Source organism: Chanos chanos, chromosome 8 (genome assembly GCF_902362185.1).
Source record: "Chanos chanos chromosome 8, fChaCha1.1, whole genome shotgun sequence".
NCBI classification, from domain to species: domain Eukaryota; kingdom Metazoa; phylum Chordata; class Actinopteri; order Gonorynchiformes; family Chanidae; genus Chanos; species Chanos chanos.
In genome coordinates, this window is record NC_044502.1 from 30329478 (window position 1) to 30349577 (window position 20100).

At 41.4% G+C, this 20100-nt stretch overlaps 1 protein-coding gene across 1 annotated transcript in view; it reads left to right on the plus strand.

The window, feature by feature from the left end:
• Window positions 1–20100, plus strand: part of col23a1b (collagen type XXIII alpha 1 chain b) — a 60655-nt gene that overhangs the window by 39154 nt on the left and 1401 nt on the right. Inside the window, exons 4-28 of the mRNA XM_030783063.1 lie at window positions 1478–1513; window positions 5145–5152; window positions 6064–6090; window positions 8326–8352; window positions 8690–8716; window positions 10037–10063; window positions 10379–10405; window positions 11856–11915; window positions 13015–13131; window positions 15041–15067; window positions 15225–15251; window positions 15380–15433; window positions 15979–16032; window positions 16426–16461; window positions 16840–16884; window positions 17092–17136; window positions 17326–17415; window positions 17815–17868; window positions 18041–18106; window positions 18386–18412; window positions 18533–18601; window positions 19029–19091; window positions 19543–19569; window positions 19671–19724; window positions 19831–19917. Of these exons, the coding sequence (XP_030638923.1) occupies window positions 1478–1513; window positions 5145–5152; window positions 6064–6090; window positions 8326–8352; window positions 8690–8716; window positions 10037–10063; window positions 10379–10405; window positions 11856–11915; window positions 13015–13131; window positions 15041–15067; window positions 15225–15251; window positions 15380–15433; window positions 15979–16032; window positions 16426–16461; window positions 16840–16884; window positions 17092–17136; window positions 17326–17415; window positions 17815–17868; window positions 18041–18106; window positions 18386–18412; window positions 18533–18601; window positions 19029–19091; window positions 19543–19569; window positions 19671–19724; window positions 19831–19917 (1181 nt within the window). The remainder of the gene's footprint in view (window positions 1–1477; window positions 1514–5144; window positions 5153–6063; window positions 6091–8325; window positions 8353–8689; window positions 8717–10036; window positions 10064–10378; window positions 10406–11855; window positions 11916–13014; window positions 13132–15040; window positions 15068–15224; window positions 15252–15379; window positions 15434–15978; window positions 16033–16425; window positions 16462–16839; window positions 16885–17091; window positions 17137–17325; window positions 17416–17814; window positions 17869–18040; window positions 18107–18385; window positions 18413–18532; window positions 18602–19028; window positions 19092–19542; window positions 19570–19670; window positions 19725–19830; window positions 19918–20100) is intronic.

Sequence of the window (20100 nt, forward strand, 5' to 3'; positions counted from 1 at the left end):
TATATCCTTTTTTGAATGGGGGTCTAATGTGTTGCTGGCTCTAATGTGCCTGTTCAGTAGCTAGCCTTAAAAAAAATTTACGACATTAGGATATGGTCTTGAATATTGTGGAAAAAGACCTGGATGTGGTATGATATTACATTTTTGCCATATCCCACATCGTCCTTTTCCAGATACACAGTTAACAATCCAAATGGCATCCACAGCTCAGTCTGGCGTTGGGCCGTTGAGCCTTTTATTAGATTGCTAAGGATGAGGAGCCTTAGTCAAAGCCACTGGGACGTCTGCATCTCCATGTGTTTTACATTAAATGGAAAGCACCTGTTTTTCTCCGACACTGTTTACACAACAGTTTCGGGATCGCAGAGTAAACAGTTCAACATGTTTATTTATGGTGTCCTCTTTAATAATTTCAAACTTTTGGAGCATCACATTTATCAAACCAAGTTTCAATGAACAGTTCAAATTAGCACAATACAGTTAAAGCCAGAGTTTAGAAACCTCTTGAAGCTGATGTGAGATCTGTAGTTTGTGTCCGTTCCCTTAATACAGACAAATTGCTTTCAGGAGCTCCCTAAGACTCCCTCCGCCTCAGGCAGATAGGTAGAGTGACAGTGGCAAAAGATTTGTTTGTTTGGTGGTCGTGATGTCATTCTTGGCCGTTCTCATCTTACAGATTTGGGGAGGGGTGGGGGGTAGACTTCCTTATGTCTGTCAGGCTAAGTTTCTTCTACCCCCGTCTTATCTTCGGCGTGGATGCTCTTAAGGAAGTCTTTCCCTCCCTTCTGCAATCTATCGGCCAGTCTGGATCCACCAATGGGAAATAGCTCTGCCAATTTTTCTCACGCTGAGTAGATGATCATATTTAAACCTCCTCAGGCTGGTTGGAGATGTTATCTCTTCACTGTAGTGTAGGATCAGTAATCCAACCAACCAAACAGTCATTTTCCACTGGTTTAGCTCTGCATCAGCAATGGCCTGTCTTATCTGACCTATACCCAGAGTCTTTCTCTGAACCTTATCGAACAGGTCATGCTCTCCAACCAGCAAATGCATTTGCGGCGTACTGGCTTTCATTTGTAGTCCAAAGCCAAATTGTCTTTGAATGATTCTGTGTTAGGATAATGGGTTTCCTATGGAATAGACAGGAAGGGAAGATTTTGGAATTCTGATAGCCTCCTAGTCATCTTAGCAAGAGAAACTAAGTACATTGCCAACCTTAAGAATGTATCAGGGACTAAGTGTGCTAAAATACAGAATGATACATTTGATTTATGTTGAACTCATCTGAACTTTATACACACCCAAATAATGGCGAGCTCTAGCTGAAGTATAATGTTCTAACAAATATTATTGATGAGCCAAAGAGACATTTTTCCATTTTATTGCTTTCCACTGTCTAACTCGTAACTTATTCATGATTCATTGGTATGTGCAAAGAACAACATTCGTGATTCTTTTTGGTTGTTTTTTGCAGGACCTCCTGGGAAACGAGGGAGAAAAGGCAATCCTGGTGAGTGCCTTCTGTGTTGTCTTCTCTTTCCTCTCTCTTTCATGCACTCTCAGTCTCTTGACTTCTTTTCTTTTGCTTACCCGTAATGAGGATTAACAGGTTAGCTACCTTTACGTCAAGTCTAATTGACATAAAGGTAGCCAGCTGTAAGTCCTCTCTCTCTCTGTCTCTCTCTCTGTCTCTTTCTCTCTCTCTCTCCTTGCTTACTTTAAATGAGGGCTAACAGCTTAGATTCCCTCATGCCTTTACTGTGCGAAAAGCAGGACTGAAAGCAGCTGTGATTTCTTTCTCTGATCATTTATTTTCCTCATTACACAGTGCTTCATCTGTAAGCAGTGCAACATTTATCAAGTTGAATAATTTTACGCAGCTCAAGTGTTTGAAAGAGACCTACACTTCATGCTGTGATACCACTGAAACCCTGAGTCATTTCGGCTGTTTGAAAACCAAAAGTCCAAGACACGAAAAAAAAAAAAAAAAAAACCTTCCTGTGCTTTCTGTGGGAGACACTTTTGCTCAGTTATTTGGTCCAAATCTCTTATTTTATCCTGTGTTTGGTGTTCTTTTAGTTTGTATTTCTTCAAAGTATTTTTAACAAAAGAGTATGTTCATAGCTGTCATATATTTATGAGGCATTGGATTTACTTGACATTGTCACACTACCGTGTCAACCAGTAGATGACTGCAAAGCACACCCTATGTTTGAGTCACATCACAACTATGTTGTTTGTTTCTGTGGAGAAACCTCTCAACATGTCGGAGGACAGAGGACAGCTCCAAACTGGCCAGTCCATGATGGATGCTTCTACATGTCCAGACACAAGCATTTCCTGTATATGATGTATCTAAACACATTTTCATTCTGGCTCAAAACAAAGTTATCCTAGCGTAGCATTTAGAGTACTGCAGAGGAGAGATTAGCATCGAATTCTTAATCTCTTATGCAGTTGAATATGGCAAATCAGTATAACCATACAGGTGACCTGAATTTGTGTGGGAGAGGGTACATAAGGAGGATGTAAGATACTTAACAGACACTTGGCAGTTGTAACATCCAAGTGCAAATGAGTTAACCTTGTCGGTCATTTACCTAGAATGTCTTTCATCTCTCCTTTCGGTGCTTGTAAATGTATTTTCAAGTACTACTCTTAGTGGAATTAGCACTGAATCTTTTCTAGTGGACCAGTCTATTCCCACTTATGATATATATGCCAAATTCCCAGAGACAGATCCTACACACTTTTGGGGCCAGACCACCATATGTGGAGTTTGAGATAAGCAGCTAAGTTTAGATGGGAGCTAAACTCAGATACACCACCGAATTGGTAATCCTTGCAGTGCTGTGCTCCTCCTGGAGCCCGTGTCTGGGCTCCAAATGTTCGGCGGCCCCTGATCAATGGTGGGTGTGTAGAGGGAAGAGACTCTAAATCACTGTCTTTGTTATTGCTGCCACGGGTTTCTTCCCTGGTGGTCCTGCGAGGAGCAGCCTTATCCTGACCCCTGTACCAACACCTCCAATTTAACACACTCACTTTCAGCCCTCACCTGGACATCGTCATCTGTCCTGAACCAAAAAATCATCAATGCGTAAGGGGGATGAGGGTGGGGAGGCTGCTATGAAAAGATTATTTTTTTCCTCAAAAATTAAAAAGAAAAAAACAAAACATACCTGTCAGACTTTGTGGGGGCAGCAAGTTAATGAAAACACATATAGACACAGAGACAGAAGATGGAAGAACTGTGTCTTTGTTCCTTTGTTCTTTGTTTGATGATTTTGGCTGGTTTTGCTAGTAAAGGGAGGTTCTGACAGGCTCCAAAACACAGCACAGCACAGCAGCATCTCCATAACAAGACTCTCTCTCTCTCTCGTGTCTCAGGACTCAAAGTGACCTGATATGACACTAGGGGATTTCTCTCTCTCTCTCTCCCTGTCTGTCCTTCTCTCTCTTTCTCAGCCCCTCCCATTTCATCAAGACAGACACAAATCATTTCTTCTGTCTCAAACTCTCAAGCTTTCCTGTGACTGCAGCAAAAGGGCATGCAAAAGAGTATCCTGTGCATGAACGGTTTGTCTGTTTGGTCGTCTCTAAGACTTAGCATTTGTTTATGTGTTGAGTCTGGTGTGCGTGTGATGCTGAGCAGGGAGGTTCCGCATCCACCCAAAAAGCCATGCATACACTCCAGCCCCTTCTCAGGGTCACATTCCTTCAGAGATATGAGATCTCCGAAGACCCCAGACAGGACAGAGAGCATCTCGACTGACCTACTCATGTGTCTTCTATTAAAAGCATCATGACTGGTAGACAGAATCAGAGAACACTAGGCTTGACTTGTAGGAAATTAACCAGATGGCTTTCTCTATCTATCTAGTGTCCTGCTATGACTTTACCATCATGTAAATCTATTAGAGTCATCTTTGGCCTCATAATCTCTCGCGAGGCCCTGCCTTTTCCATTTAAATTCCTGATTGTATCTAATCTCAGTGTAGCGGATATCATTTAGCTTGGAAAAAAAGTTGAATTAATTCCTTCAGAAAAGCTGTTAATGTAAGAATGTAAAATGTAACTTGGATGTTAATATTTCCAAAAGTTTTCTGTTTGCCGATCATGGTTGTTTCCGCATTACATTTAAATGTTTCTCATTTTCTTTTCATGTGCATTTAATATTGTATGTATAGTCTGCATCCAGTCATTTTTTTAAACCACATGTTCCTTGGGTCTGGTAATTCTGTCAGAGGGCCAAGGCTGGCTTTGAAAAACAGAGCAGCTGATCTGAGTGGATGGTGTTGATACGGAGACCCTTAATCCTCAGATTGGTGGAAAATCTACACAAGTTTATGTTCTCTCATTTGGATCTGTGCTCTTGAACTTTGACCCACAGCTTTAAACTCTGTGACAGATTGCTTTCACACACCAATCCCATGTAATTAATCGGACCATCAGCGATCCAAGCTCTGTGCCTATATGTATGTAATCCAGGTTTATCCTGCTGCCACAGAAGCACATGTTTGAAGGAAATATTTGACTAGAAAGGAAAAAGATGCTAAATATTTGTGCTGTGGAGATGCCTGTAATTTTTTTTCTTTTAGCTCTTATCGTATTTGAAATCGAGATTCTGATCGAGGATTTTGAACCTTATAGATCCTCCACAGCTGTGTTTCTCATGCCATTCCCTTGGGTTCCCGTAGCTCTGTGTCTTTTAGTTGTGGTCCAGCATTAACACCATATCCAACTAATCAAGGGCTAAATAATCAGATGATCAGATCACAGGTCAACAGACTTGGAGGAGAAGCCTGAAAAGGCATACCATGTGGGCCATAATTTGATAGTGTTATTAGCTCTGTAATTAACAACGCCCAAAGAGATTTAATTAACAACATGCAGGCTTCTCTAATGAAAGTAATGAGCGTTGAGCGCAGAAGAGACGTTGTTTTGTTTGGGTTTTGTGAAAGCAGAGAGCAGAAACTTACATTTCATTTATGTCAGTGGTACTTCAAAAATCCAATTTACTGTGTTAACACTTACTGACAGTGAGAGAGCAAACTGTCAAAAGCCCTGCCGCCATTTTCTTTTTTCAGAGAACATTCATACGCCTTATAGTAATGTTTTTTTTGTCTTTTATTGTGTTGCAGGAATTCCTGTAAGTACCCTGTTTTTCTTGGGACGATCATTCAGAGCAGATGTTTGTAAGTGTGGGCAGGTGGGGTATGGCTGCATCCAGTTTTTTCATCTGATTCATTAGCAGTTTAATCTACGGTCCAAGCTCTTGTAATGGTGGAATGAACTGGAAACAAGGTAAAATCTGAACAAACAACTGTGCATATGGCATAACTGGTCATGCACAACTTTTGCCAGACATGTCATTTTTTCCTGTGTATTTAGTGGATTTTCTTCCCCCGGTTTCCTAAACAAGAACATTACATTCACAGCACGTCCATGGTCTTAAAAACATCTTTGTCATAGCATTTCCCAAGTCACAAAGAAAATGTTCCTAGCACCAAAGATTTCACAGTCTTGACCCCAATCTCTTATTACACGCACACATACACACACACACATAGTGCTGAAAAGTTCAAAGCTCAAAAGTTGTGTGTCTGTTCTCCCAACACTAAAACAAAGCCTTTTAAAGCTTATCGTTATGTCACAAATCATCATTCTTCTCGCAGCGGTTTAAAACCATACCAGTAAAATGGGAAATAAATTAATTTTCTTCCCTGTTCTGTTCTACTAAATATGTAGCCCTTTGAAATCAATCAGTTAATGATCAGAATTCATTAATAGTCTTTGATGTGATAGAGTATTGGCATAAACTCATTCACACAGATTACCAGATTAACATGGAGAAGATTTGGTAATATGAAGTGTTTGTACAAGATGATGATGGATTATTGGTCATTTTAGGCCATGTCTCACTCACACTAGAATTGGAGAGTGAGTCGTGGCACCATGCTGAGGGCTGGATCAGTCCTAGAGATGCTCGTTTTTAAAATTGCAACGTCTAATCCTAATCCTGATTTTTTTTTCCTGTGTTATTTTTACTAATCCTCCCAGGGCACTCCCGGACGTGACGGATATCCGGTAAATGTCTCCCTAAATCTACTCACTGAGCAATTATTTTCTATCTATACCCAACAAATGTTTACAAAATATTATGACTCTCTTGCTGTGGATAGATCAGACTACATACAGTGGTTTTGTAACTCTCAGACAACCATAGGGCGCCACTTGCTGGACAGAATAAGAACTGGGTAGAGAAGCATAAGGTATTCTTCACAGCTGTGGGGACTATTTCCTAACATATAACACATCACGTGATGATTTCATGTCTGCTGATCAGTGTCACTGAAAAAAATGTGAAGGAGACTGTTAACATAATCCTAAAATAGAATCACCCTTCAATATGTGTGTTGACAGGTTTTCTGAGTGTCTGTGGTTCTCACATTTTATGTTTGATTTTTTTTCTTCTTGCCCAGATCAAGTACACTTGAGTTTGAGTTTGAGTTACCTGGTCAGTCAAGGCAGAAATTACCAACACACAATCACAATGCATGTATACATCAATGAAACCTTACCAACCTAATGTAATGGAGAACAGTACACAAGAAGTACTTTCCTATGCAATGGCGGAGTGACTCTGTTTCAATTCCACTTTAACTGTTTTATGGCATTTTTTATTTTTCTAGACACAGATGATTTTTTTTTTAATTCTTTTTCTTTTTGGATTGTTTTTGGAAGCGCTTTAAAAATGAGAAATTTACTGCTTCATATTCAGTGTCCAATTACTCAAAGGTCTCCCTTGGTCATAGCAAGCACCTTTCGTTCTCGTGGGCCAGTGCTGCACACACACACACACACACACACACACGCACACAGACACACTCTGCCCCTCCAGGCAGTGAGCTTTACTGAACTAGATTTAAATAGTGCAGTTATGGTAAGATGGGCACGAGAAGAACACATCTATTGATTTAATTTGGAAAAGTAGGTTTTTACTCATTACACAGAAACGTAGTGTTCTTGTCACAGTAAACAGGATTGTCTCTGTGGATATTTTCACTGAAGAGAAAATTCTGAAGCTGAAGGAGTTATCTATCTGCTCTGCCAGACAGCTTTTTTTTTTTTCTCTGCCAGGCTGCTTAAGACATGTATCCAGTTCCACTGGATCACAAGGCAAATGTCCAACAGTGTGAAATTTCACTGGATCATTTTGATCATCAGCCTTGCTAAGCTGACGTTAATTTGTGAATTTGTTTGACAGCTTTGTTTCCCATTATCTGTTGTCGACATTGCACCATTATGATTGGCTGAGGACATCTCAAAGCATTCCAAACCATGCCCTCTTTCTTTGTTCAGTGATATGATTGCATTTTGTAGTTGCGTTGCACTGGACATTGGCACAGACTTTGAGCTTCATGATTTTAACAGTTGATTTACAATTGCTTGGATCAAATCACTTAGATCTCCCTTGGTCCTTTCAGCACCACAGCTGAAGTTAACAGCAACCTTTTTTTAACTGTCCAAATCATGACTGAGTCTGTGTTGATGGATATACCCTGACTCACAGCAGTGAAGTGTTGAGTAATAATCTCTAGTGCAGCACCACTGCCGTGTTAATGTGTTCTACAGAGACTGAGGTCAGTTCCAGTGAAGAAGCGGAGAAGTTTATCTCCGTCCTCAGTGGATCACTCCTTTGATCTTATGCAATGTTGTCTGACAGTGTAGTGTAAACACAGACGCGCAGACAGACTTGCTCTCTCTCACATACACAGACACACACACACACACACACACACACACATCTGGAGAGTCTTACCATAGCTTTTTATGAGGAGCACAAATAAATCACAGCTTCAGAGACTGTAAATTTTATATTCAGGGAAAGATTATTTCATGCAGTCAGCTACTATCTTGATTACTCATCAGTTTCGTCTTATCCGTAAATTGTTTTCCCCCTTTGCCTTTGTTTAAATAAATCCAAAACTGAGAAACACATATTTATTAAAACATTAAAAAAAAGAGATGTGGGAAAAAAAACTGTCTCCCAGACAGCAGAGAACTAGAAATTTTCCCAGAATACCATGGTTCACTTTATAGTCTGTAATCCTATGCTATAATACTGCACAGGACGCATGTTATTCCTGACGGCTCGTAGATGTTTCAGTCATAAAGAAGGTCAGGATGTGACATTTTATTTCATTAAATAGTGTATAATAAGACCCTCGCTCTCTCTCTCTCTCTCCCTCTCTCTCTCTCTCTCCCTCTCTCTCTCTCTCTCTCTCTCTCACTCTCTCTTTCTCTGTGTGTGTGTTTTAGGGCCCGTTGGGCATGGACGGTAAGCCTGTAAGTACTCATTCTGTTATTCTGCTGAACTGTTTTCCCTGTGTTACATAGCACTGTGCGTACAGTGTCCGGGTGATTCGTCTTTCAAATCTATATTTAATCGTTCTTTCTGCAGCCTCTTTCTCTGATCTAATCCCCTCTTGACTCAGGGGGTTACGGTTACTCAGAGGTCTGGCTGTTCCCCTGAGTCAAGAGACACATTTCTGTGCAGAGCAGCAACAAAAGATTGAATAGGAATTCAATTTTCATGTGAAGCGAGGACATAATGAATATATAACAATATTCTATGAATTTAAAATAGCTGATATTAACTCCTCATTTTTCCCCCTCTTAATAGGGTCTCCCGGGTATTAAGGGAAGCCAGGTATGTTTTAAGTCTCAAATAAAACTGATTACAACTTTTTGAACTTGAATATGACCAAAATAGATGCATATAATTGAATTGTCTGTCATCAGCTTCACTTAAACAAGAAGATGTATGATGAAATTAGTATACACAGCTCAGCTTCCCCAACTCACAGGCAGGGAGGCCTGTGTCCCATTACCTAGCATTAACCAGTGTACCCCTCCTCACACCCCCTCACATGCGCTTGTGTTTACGTGAGAGAGGCCAGATGTAGACAAGCAGAAGTGCACGTTGCCTTGTGCGCTGGGAATGGACTGTGCCCTTCAAACGAGCCTCTTCAAAAGGTCACTATCAGTGCACTACAGTGTAAACATGGGCGTCAGGCGTAACCAAGCAATTGCCTTTATTCCCACATAATACAAATGACAGTTTACCTTTAAGAAGCACTAACTGAATACTCGGCCGAGCTAACGTGAATGATTAATCGCTAATTAGGTTCTGATGGATAGACGCTCTGCACCTGGAGGCAATCACTTCTCTCGGCCTGGACAAAAAAAACGAAGCCCCAGTAGAAGCATTTAGTGAGCATTTTGGCTTTAGATTGCTTATATTAGCACTTCAAACGCTAATTGTTTATCTCTGGACTGCTGAAAACTCCTCCCATCTGTGAGAGAGAAGAAAGCAACTGTAAATTATTCATGTCAGTCCTCTTATGGAGACAAAAGCAGTAGATCGCATGGCAATCTCACCACATTCTCTGGTCTTACCGCTGAGTCACATCACTAAGAATGAATGAAAGTCAAAAGGGTGCACTTGGGAGTGAAGCTGTATGTGCCACATCCACGGAATGAAATGTTAATCCGTGCAGAGTTGATTGTTTGATGGTTAGAAAAGACAAAGACAATGGCTTTAACCACAAATACAAATACACAAGCTCAAATTCTATGAAACGATAGTACATGATATGTGAGAGAATATAGAGGTACATTACTTATAGAAAATCTCTACCCCTCACAGTTTAGATAGAGTTGGTGGAGACTCTACATACTTTCAGCAGTTATTAAAACAGGACCTGGAGACTTACACAAGCTCATACTTCTATCCTAAAAAAAAAAAAAGTGACACACTGCTGTTACCATTACAATTTACAATTTACAATTTGGTATTTAGCACACGCTTTTAGCCAAAGCGACTTACAATAATTAAATTAACTTAAAAGCTGTTGAGACCTTTTGAAAATCCAAGGTGGGTTACTGAATTTTATGAAATGCAGATAACATCCATCTTTTTCGGATGCCTGTTGATGATTCTGTTTTTTGTTTTTTTTTTCATTGCCAGGGATTTCCAGGCCCAAAAGGAGATAAGGTATAAACCTACTTCAGACTGCATCCCTTCTCCATACTATGATGATACAGTTGTGGAAATTGTTTTACAGTAATAAAGCCAACTGTTAGAAACCATGTTATAGTCATGTTTATAGCCAATAGACTTTGGGCTGGAAGAATACTTTAGTTGTCACTATATCCTCTATATCCTCAAAAACAGTAGTTCAGAAGTCACAGTTAATTCTCTTTATCTCTCTTTCTCTCTCTGCCTCATCCACCCTCCCTCCCTCCCCTCAAACTCTTCTCTCTTCCTCTCCCTTTCTCTCTCTTTTTCTTTATATCTAACCCTCTGAAGGGTGACCAAGGAGACATGGGACCCAGGGTGAGTGTGTATCAAAAACATCAAACATGACAGAAAGAGAGAGAGAGAGAGAGCCTGGCCAACCACTGTCTGTCATCATAGCCCTCAAACATTATCCTCCCATGCTGTGCTAACAGCTTTTACCCTTCCCTCTAAGTCCTGCATGTTATACGTCCCATGGGTTTTTCCATCCACCACAAACAGGGGGGAAAAGAACGTTACACTGGGCCCAGTCTGGAGAGAGAGAGATACAGCAGGCTCTTACACCTACTTATATTTAGAACCATCCAAAGCCATCAGTTGGCGCCTGTGGTCCAACCCTTCCCTCCACCTCCTCACCAAACTTTCACCGCTTTCTAACTGGGTTTTATTAGAAACAAGCGACTTAGTTGGCTAGTTTTCAGGAGTGATTATCATATGCTTTGTATGGTCTGTATCATTTCTCCTCCTTGCCTTCAGAAGCTTACTGAAGAAGGCACATAGTGATTTGAGGAAAAACGTAGACATCGTGACGTGGAGCTGTGTTGCTCTCTGTTCATTTTTTTTTTTCTAAATTACTCTAAAATGTGTAAACTTTACAGCGTGACCCTGACTGAAAGCTCTTTCGGGTGTGTTGACCCAACATGACCTAGAATCACGTTAATGGTAGTCTGAGCTCTCTTATAAATGTCTCGGCAGGCGTGGTAACATTGAGGTTTGAGTGCAGGTGGATGGGATTTCCAAGAGTGAACTTTTACTGGTGACTTTTTGCCTTCGCACATACCTTCAGTGAAAGTATCACGAGGACTTGTTCATGTGCCACTGTCATGATTCTGTTGTACCTTCAGGAACTATCTAATGAATAAGACGCTGCACCAAAAAAGAGTACTATTTTCCTGAAACTGACCTTTTTAGATGCAAGAACAAACCTCTTTTTTCCAAACATGACCTTTTCAGATATGTGTTAGTTTGTAGCTTAGGGCTAAGTTATTCTGTAAGCTGTTTGAACTCTTCAAAGGGGCATTGTCATTTGAGAGAAACAGCAGGGACTTCTCAAAGGGGAATGAGTGTCTCTGTTGGAAGAATTCAATGTTATCCTTTGCAAACCACAATACCAACACAAATTTTGTGGTTCCTTGTGGTACCAGTACTATTTAGTCACACTTAATCATATCCAGAGCTATGTGAGAGGTGTGCAGTAGCTCAAGAGGTAATAACTCAAATCTAAGTGAAGAGCATGGTTGTTGTTTATGGCTATACCCTGACCTTAATGTAGACCATCATCATATTAACATACATCAGTAATACCCCATGTTGAGATTCATGCTTCAGAGGTAACCTTCCCCTACACATTTTTCCATTATAACCCATTTCACCTTTCTTCCTTTGCACCTCCTCCTTTACCCATCCCTCTGTGTCACCCTCTCTGATCCTCTCATACCCTCCTCTCTCGCCTCTACCCCCCCCCCCCCCCCCCCCCCCCCCCTCCCAGGGACCTCCCGCGTACCCTAACTCCGCAGGCCTGCTCAGTAATCAGATCCTCACTGTGAAGGTTTGTTCCTCCCGTGATCCTGTCGTAGGCCAGAGCTCTGACAGTGCATACGCTGCTGCTCTCCTCTAACACTCTGCATGGGTTTTAAAGCTTCAAATTCCTCTTTCGCTCTTTCAGTCTTTCATTCTTTCTTTCCATTTCAGAATGAGCCTTCCAGTGAGTCTTACACCTTCAGATTTCACTATTTAATTTCTTTATCTTTTTACTCACTTTTTCAATCTCTCCCTTCCTCTTCTTCCTCTTTTTCTTTGCCTGCCTGGCTTTAGATGGTCTTCCCACGATATGACCATGGCTTTCTCACAGTCACAGGTGACCAACACACATTTCACAGGCGACTTCTAAAGGTAGAGCACGATTCTGACATCTTTCTCTTACTTTCTCTCTCTCTCTCCCTCTCGCTTTCTCTCCTAACATCTGGCCCTAACCATCTCTATTTAGCTTTCTCTGGCTCTATCTGGTGTTGAGATGCCTGCTCTGAATTAAAGAGAGAGTAGCATAGTCACAGAGGAAAAGAAGATCAGATGAATGCTTTGTTTATGAGCATTAAGGGAGAAAAACATGCCTCTCAAAATTCCTGCTAACAGGCAAACCAAAATAATATTTTTTTCCAGCCAGTCTTACTGTTTGATAAATCCCAGTTGCCATTTAATGACTATTTTTGGGGATAACCACTACCTAGAAATCCTTTTTTAGACAAAAATTCACTTAACCGGCAATCTGGAACTGTTTGTGTGTCTCTGTCTTTGGCAAAGACAGCTGCCTATGAAATGCCAGTCAACGTGTAGTGTAAACCATAAGCCATTTTGGGGCATCAAATCCCTGGCAGCCTTCAATCTCATTAAGGACAAATTACCTTCAAGATGAAGTAAACATTTTTTGAAATTTCAGGGAAAAAAGAATATATGGATCAAATCATTCTCAGACATAAAGGAACAGTGTGCCCGCTCAAATAAAAATCCAACCACAATTGTAACAAACAGGAATTATGGAAAGGAGTTGGAATCACTTCTGAAGATTTGATGGTTTCATGATTGTATTGTTTTCTTCTCTGTATACCTTTATTTCTCTCCTCTCTCTCATTCTCTGTGTGTGTGAGCAGGGTGATCAGGGTCAGGCAGGACCTCCTGGCCCTCCAGGGATTCCAGGTCCTCCAGGTCCCAGAGGGCCTCCCGGAAACACAGGGAGAGATGGGCCCCAGGGTCCCCCAGGAGAGCCAGTAAGAGAGCAGTTCTTCCTACTTCTCTTCCTCCTCCTTCTCTTCTTCAAACTGATGTCACTCTCATGATCAGTCAGTCAGGTAATATCAGACATGGGTCAAACAACACCTGCCCTCCACAAACACACAAACACACAACACACACACACACACACACAGAAACAGGCACGCACCCATACACGCAGACACAGACTTACAGAGGCGGAGAGAAACACACATACTCAAGAAAACACTCTCTCAGCTGCACAGGTGTTGCATTCCACAGTGGGGCAGAGTGACTGAACTCATAGACCTAAATCCAGTAATGGCCACGCTCACACTTTGTGCCAATTCAGCTGACTTCTGAGACATTCAGGGTTCACTTCCAGATATTCACAGAATCATTAAAAAATGTTGTATTTGCACCTTGCAGATAATTTAATGTTACTTTCGGTCTCTATCTCCGTGAAAATGACCCTAACTGATGGTATGTGAGAACAATATTGGTATACTTGTACTCAGATCGGATACCCCTGTTGGGTCATATTCACCTCCTTAAGATGTGACAGACATCCATTCTGTCATTTTTCTGCAAGTATCTTTACTCTGCATTAAATAGAAACCACCCAGCACCACTGAACAGTTCCTCATTTTATAAATATAAATGAAAGACAGCGTGCTTGTACCTTTTTTGGACTGTCTCTGAGAACCAGGCACAGAGGCCCTTGTGACTGGTAATGCGGCAGATGACAGAGCTCACTGTGCCAGTCATATTGAGAGCAGATGTTCTTGGGGTCCGGGGCTGATTCCTGTGCTTGTCTCTCTAATTGTATTTATCTTTACTAAGTGAAAGTCCCTCATTAGCAGCTGGGGGGTCTGACACTAAGTACTGGGCCTTGTAATTAAAGGTGTAGTGAACAAGTTAAGATGTCCTATTCCATCTCTGGGGAGCTTGGTGCTTATGCTGTTTTTATAATGGACATGAAGTAGCTTTTTTTGCCTGCACAAAGCATAGTACAGCCCTGCAGTGAGGATGACCTTGTAGACAGACAGTTGAGATTAGCATAGTTCCAATTCATTCACAGAGGACCAGTGTGTGGGCTTCTGGGTTTCTGGGGTGCCAAGGCGCAGGGCTGAGTGATCTCCAGGACCTCTCTGCTTATTGGTCACTGATTAAAATGATGACACAGCTGAATTAAAACTGAGCATCTTATGAACTTGTGTGTGAGCACATAAATATGTGTTTGTTCATATGTTTGTGTGTGTGTGTGTGTGTGTGTGTGTGTGTCTTATAATGCATTTTCCCGGTGATGCTCTTCACTTCCGCAATGGGGGCCTTAAACTGACATACATCACCGACTCTTGTTTGGTTCTCAAAGGAAACTTGTGTATTGCCTATTCACAATCACTGGCATTTTACTCATACATGAAGACATGTTATGGATGCCGTCCATCGCTCATTACTCCCTTAACTCTGACAATACAGGGTCTGACATCTCAAGCTGATATATGAATATTATATGAATATGTACATTACACATTAGTTAATTTGACTGTTACAGACCGTGTGCGTGTGTATGTGTGTGTGTGTGTGTGTGTCTGTAAAAGTGCCAGGAGTAGCTATTATGTGGCTACTGCTGGTGTTTCTGTGGTTAGGGTTAGGGTTAGGGTTAGGGTTAGACTATTTAAGTTGTACTCATTAGTGGCAAGAGAATGTCAGTGGGTAGTGGAAAAACCTGCCTATAATAGAAGTCTGTGGCCAAGAGAATGGAACCCAAAGGTTTGTAAAAGACTGACACCTAGTGGAGACTCGGTAGAAGAGCGTGCCATCTCCAAATAATCTCATAAACATAATTGCTTATTTACTGATCCTCTCTTTCTCTCTCTCTCTCTCTCTCTCTCTCTCTCTCTGTCTCTCTCTCATCATCAGGGCATGCCCGGAAAAGATGGCGTTGAGGTAGTTACTCACATTACAGATTTTTCAGTGCTGTTTCATTTCTCTTGTCTTCATCTCACTAACATGATTTGACATGAATCATTTCATGGACATTACGTAAATGTAAATGGGCTGGCTTTTTGCTTAACCCTGTCTGTTTTTCTGTTTTATTTTAAAGGGACCACCAGGGCCTCCTGGCACACCCGTAAGGAATTTTAAATAGTTTTGTTTTGTATTTAATTATTTGTGGCTACCACTCTGTTTACAGTGGGTAAATTAACTGAGCAGAGGGATGAGCTCACATGTTTGTCGTGCATATTGTCCTTCATACAGGGGGAGACTGGAGCCGATGGCCTGCCCGGACCGCAGGGCTCTCCTGGAGTTAAGGTGAGATTATTATTGTTAGACATGTAATCAGAACTGTATTTTATCAATAATCATTTATGTTAGACATTTAATTACAGCTGTATTTTATCAATAATCATTAATGTTAGACATTTAATTACAGCTGTATTTTATCAGTAATTATTAATGTTAGACATTTAATTACAGCTGTATTTTATCAATAATTATTAATGTTAGACATTTAATTACAACTGTATTTTATCAATAATTATTAATATTAGACATGTGATCACAAATGTATTTTATCAATAATTGTTAATGTTAGACATGTAATCACAACTGTATTTCATCTGTGATTATTAATGTTAGACATGTGATCATAACTGTATTTTATCAGCAATGAATAATGTGAGGCATGTAATCATACCTGTATTTTATTAGTAATTATTAATGTTGGACATGGAGACATAGCTGTATTTCCTCAGTAATTATTAATATTTGACATGTACTCGTAACTGTATTTTATCAGTGCTGTTTTTAGATCCTTTTTAGAAAATGCACACTCTGAACTCTTATACATTCCATAGGGAGGGCAAGGTGATGAGGGACAGAGAGGAATGGATGGAAATCCTGGGATGAAGGTAAAACATCCACATTTGTCAGTTGATGGAGGAGGAATTCAGAGCTCAGCACCCATTGTGATGCACTGTGTCTACTGACCTCTTTCAAAACTCTGGATCAGTGTCAACACCAACACAAACAAACAAAAAAACCCACAGAAAAACAAACAAACCACAAATATGAGACCGGAAAGGCAAGACACAGCTGGTTGTCTCTCCTTTTCTGTTCATTCCTGAAGAGCACTGTTTTGAATCGTATGTGGGGGATCTCTCTAAAACACGCACATGCCGAGAGCTTTACACAACAATAAATGTGAGACATGAAATATGTAGAATGTAGGATGTATTAAACTTAATAGTGGATTTGTAGTGCTGTATGTAATAATGTGTGTTGTACTTTGATCCCTCTTACAGGGAGAGAAAGGAGATGTAGGAGACGCAGGCCCTCCGGTGAGTGGGAATTGATGAAGAGAAACAAGAGCTGTCCACACATTGTATGAGTGGTGTTGGTCCTCACCTCTTGCTCTCTCTCTCTCTCTCTCTGTCTCTCTCTGTCTTTCTCTCTCTCTCTCTCTCTCTCTCTCTCTCTCTCTCACTCTCTCTCTCTCTCTCTCTCGTTCTCTCTCTCTGTCTTAGGGTTTACCTGGTGAGAAAGGAGCTTCTGGTCTCACAGAGAATTTGGAATCGACAGAAAAGTTGAGCCACCTGCATGTGGTAAGCTTTTGTTTTCCTAAATCGATTCCAGCACTTTACACTATTATCCCAATGGCAAGTGTTTTTTTCCTGTCTTTTTGTTTTGCTGATGCATGGTTTGTATGATCTCTGTAGTGTTCCCCTGGTCCACCAGGCCCACCTGGAGAACAAGGTCCAAAGGTGAGGAGTTCTCTCTCATAGTGTATAATCTACTTGTAAATACAAACAGTGTTCAGACCATGGAGCATGTTCTTTATACAGTTATACAGGAACAATGTATTCTCCGCTGAGGCATGTGGTAGCTGATCTGTTTTTAAGAATTGAAGTGTGTGTGTGTGTGTGTGTGTGTGTGTGTGTGTGTGTGTGTGTGTGTGTATGTGGTTACAGGGAGATACTGGTTTGCCTGGCTTACCTGGACTTGAAGGGAGAGAGGTAAAACTGTGGGCTCTATACAGTCTATTCCATCCCACCATACATATTAGTGGAATAAAACTTCTTTGACTGAGATAAAAGACGTGGATGTTCACTCTTGTGTTCTTGATGTCAGTGAGATGTAAAGGAAAATTCAAACTGATGTGAAGTCCTAACCCTCCCGGCCTCATGTGCTGTCTCTCTCTGCAGGGCCTTAAAGGGGAGAAAGGTGATGTTGGAGAGCAAGGAGTCATGGGAGAGAAAGGAGAGAGAGGAGAGATTGGACTGCCTGGGACATCTGTGAGTGTTATATTGGACTGCAACATGTGTATTACCTAGTGTAGTGTCACAGTCACACACACACACACACACACACACTCACAGGTTACATCCCAAACATGGGACAGAGACCAGAGGAACTGAAGCCCTGGAAATGGAGAGGTTAAGAATAATGGGAATTTTTTTTGCGCATCAGATAGACATTCTAATATATTTTATTTTGAGACAAGTGTTTGAGAGAACATGAGCCTCTGCCCCTGTTTTGCCTCCAAAACGCACGGTCCCATGCAACAGATGTACCCATCGAATGCAAAGAGTCTTCTCGGGATGTAGCCATTGTGGTGTTGCATAGGAAAACTCTTAACTGATATATTACATGGGATATTTTAAAGGCTGACATTTCCAACATTGTTATTTCAGGGATCTGACGGACAGAAAGGAGAGAAGGGGGACTCGAGGATTGAGGACAGTCTGGTCTGTTTCCTAGTCTCTGTGACACAGATTAACATATTATACAACAGGCTATTTGATACGGACGACTATGAAATGTGCAGGCTCTTGAAGTCCGTGTCCCATTGGTATAAAGCGGTAATGTTACACTGTTAAGGATTATCACTTCATCATCATGCTCACTCTCACTCTCTAGGCGCAGATAATCTCTCTGCCTGGACCCCCAGGGCCCCCTGGCCCTCCAGGGCCTCAGGGTGCTATGGTAAGTGGGAAAGACTGGTGTGGATGCTAATGTCACATTTACAGCTGCCTGGTTCATGGGGGTGCTTTAGAGAGAGATAGTGCCTCGGTATTGCAGTTAGGCATCACCATTACCAATATCAAAGACATGATAAAATGAGCAAGTTATAAACTGGTAGTCATAGCTCATCATAGCATACCAGTGAACCTAGCAACTGGTTGTCTTCATTGTTTTGTGGTTTATACACAAAACTCGCGAACATACCCAAAGTGACAAAATGTTTTGATTTAATTTGTTTAGGGACATCATGGAATGCCTGGGCCTAAGGTAAGATCTTAAGTCTATTTTCACATTTCCAGGATTACAAGTGAGGAGGTGTAGAGATAACATTTTGAATGTTTAAATCCAGTTATTGCTGGATTGTAAGTTATATGTGTTGTAACGCAGGGAGAACCAGGTGAAGTGGTGAGAGGAGAGAAAGGAGACATGGGAGAGAGAGGTCCACCTGGACCAAGGGTATGTTTCTCTGCTCTGAAACCCTTTCCATAGCGTACAGACCTTTTCCATCATTATCGCTGTCTGCGCAACCCCATGAAATGTTGACAAAACTTTCCTTTCGGTGTCCAGCCCAGGCAACTATAATGTACCTCCAGCAGGGAGGGGTAGAGTTAAAAACCTCTGGACAGAAGGTCAGGAGGTTCTACAGGATTTTGTTCTGGTTCTAATTAAAAACAAATTAATTGAATGTTCTGGGCTTCCTCAGGACTTTGATTAGCTGATTCGTGGGTATTTCTGGAGGGTTGGGTCAAAGGCAGGTGCAGTAATTGGTTTTCTAGGAAGTGGGTAGCCCACAGCTGCTTAGAAACATGGTCGTAGACCAGGGGAAATTTCAATCTTTAGCTCCTCAAAAGTGGAGGATGGTAATGACGTTACATGTGCACAGGGTCTTCAGGGTTTTCCGGGCTCAGCAGGATTGGTTGGCCTGCCAGGAGCAAAAGGTGAAAAGGTTGGTATGCCTGAGTTAGAATTTATCAGCTCTTAGAAACTAATTGGACAGCATATTTTGGCCTTTGCTCAACAATGAAACATCAGTTGCAAGTTATTAATTAAAGTTCTTGAATGGGGGAATTTAGCGCTTAGGCGCAAAGCTTGAATGCTGTCTTCTCTCTGTCTGTGTGTGTGTGTGTGTGTGTGTGTGTGTGTGTGTGTGTGTGTGTGTTTGTGTGTTCATGTGTTTGGGCCTAGAGTCCAGAAACGCATTGATCTGTGTACTTTGGGGGATCTTGATTCAAGAGTATTGGAGTCTTACTTTTATTACGTAATCCCAGTTTTGCCATGTTATGAATCCTCTCCACACTGTCTCTCTGTCTTGAGAGCTTCATGTCCTGAATGAAGCTGAATTCAGTTTCAATTTATTACAAAATAAAATGTCAACTTCTGGGTCTGTGTGCACACAGGGAAAGCAAGGGGAACCTGGACTGGACGTGAGTATGCTAAGAGTTTTCATGAACACAGTTTCTCTGCTCAGTTGCCATTTGTCAGTTACTGTTGTTTTACCTGTGACACCGACTTTCTCTCACGCCAGGGTTTTCCGGGACTACAAGGGGAAAAAGGGAGCAGGGGAGAGAAAGGAGAGAAGGTTTGGACTCTGGTCTTTATTCCTCTCCTGTTTGTGCATCCCTGGACAACATGTGCAACTCTTTGTGTGGCAACTTTCTTTCCTCTTTCTCTCGCTCTGCTCACAGGGTGAAAGAGGCTTACAGGGAAAGAAGGGCTTTAAAGGCCAAAAAGGGGAGCAAGGACCTCCTGGACTGGACCAACCATGTCCTGTGGTAGGTATCTGAACCACATCTGCTGTAGTCCCTCTTTACTCTTCCATATTTTACATTTGTAACTTGGATTTACTCCTTGTATATTCCTTAAGGTTTTGTGGCACTCTGACACCAGTCCACCTTACTGATCAATGAGATATTCCAGTTGTGTTATTGGGAAGGCCAAACCTAATTTCAGCATTT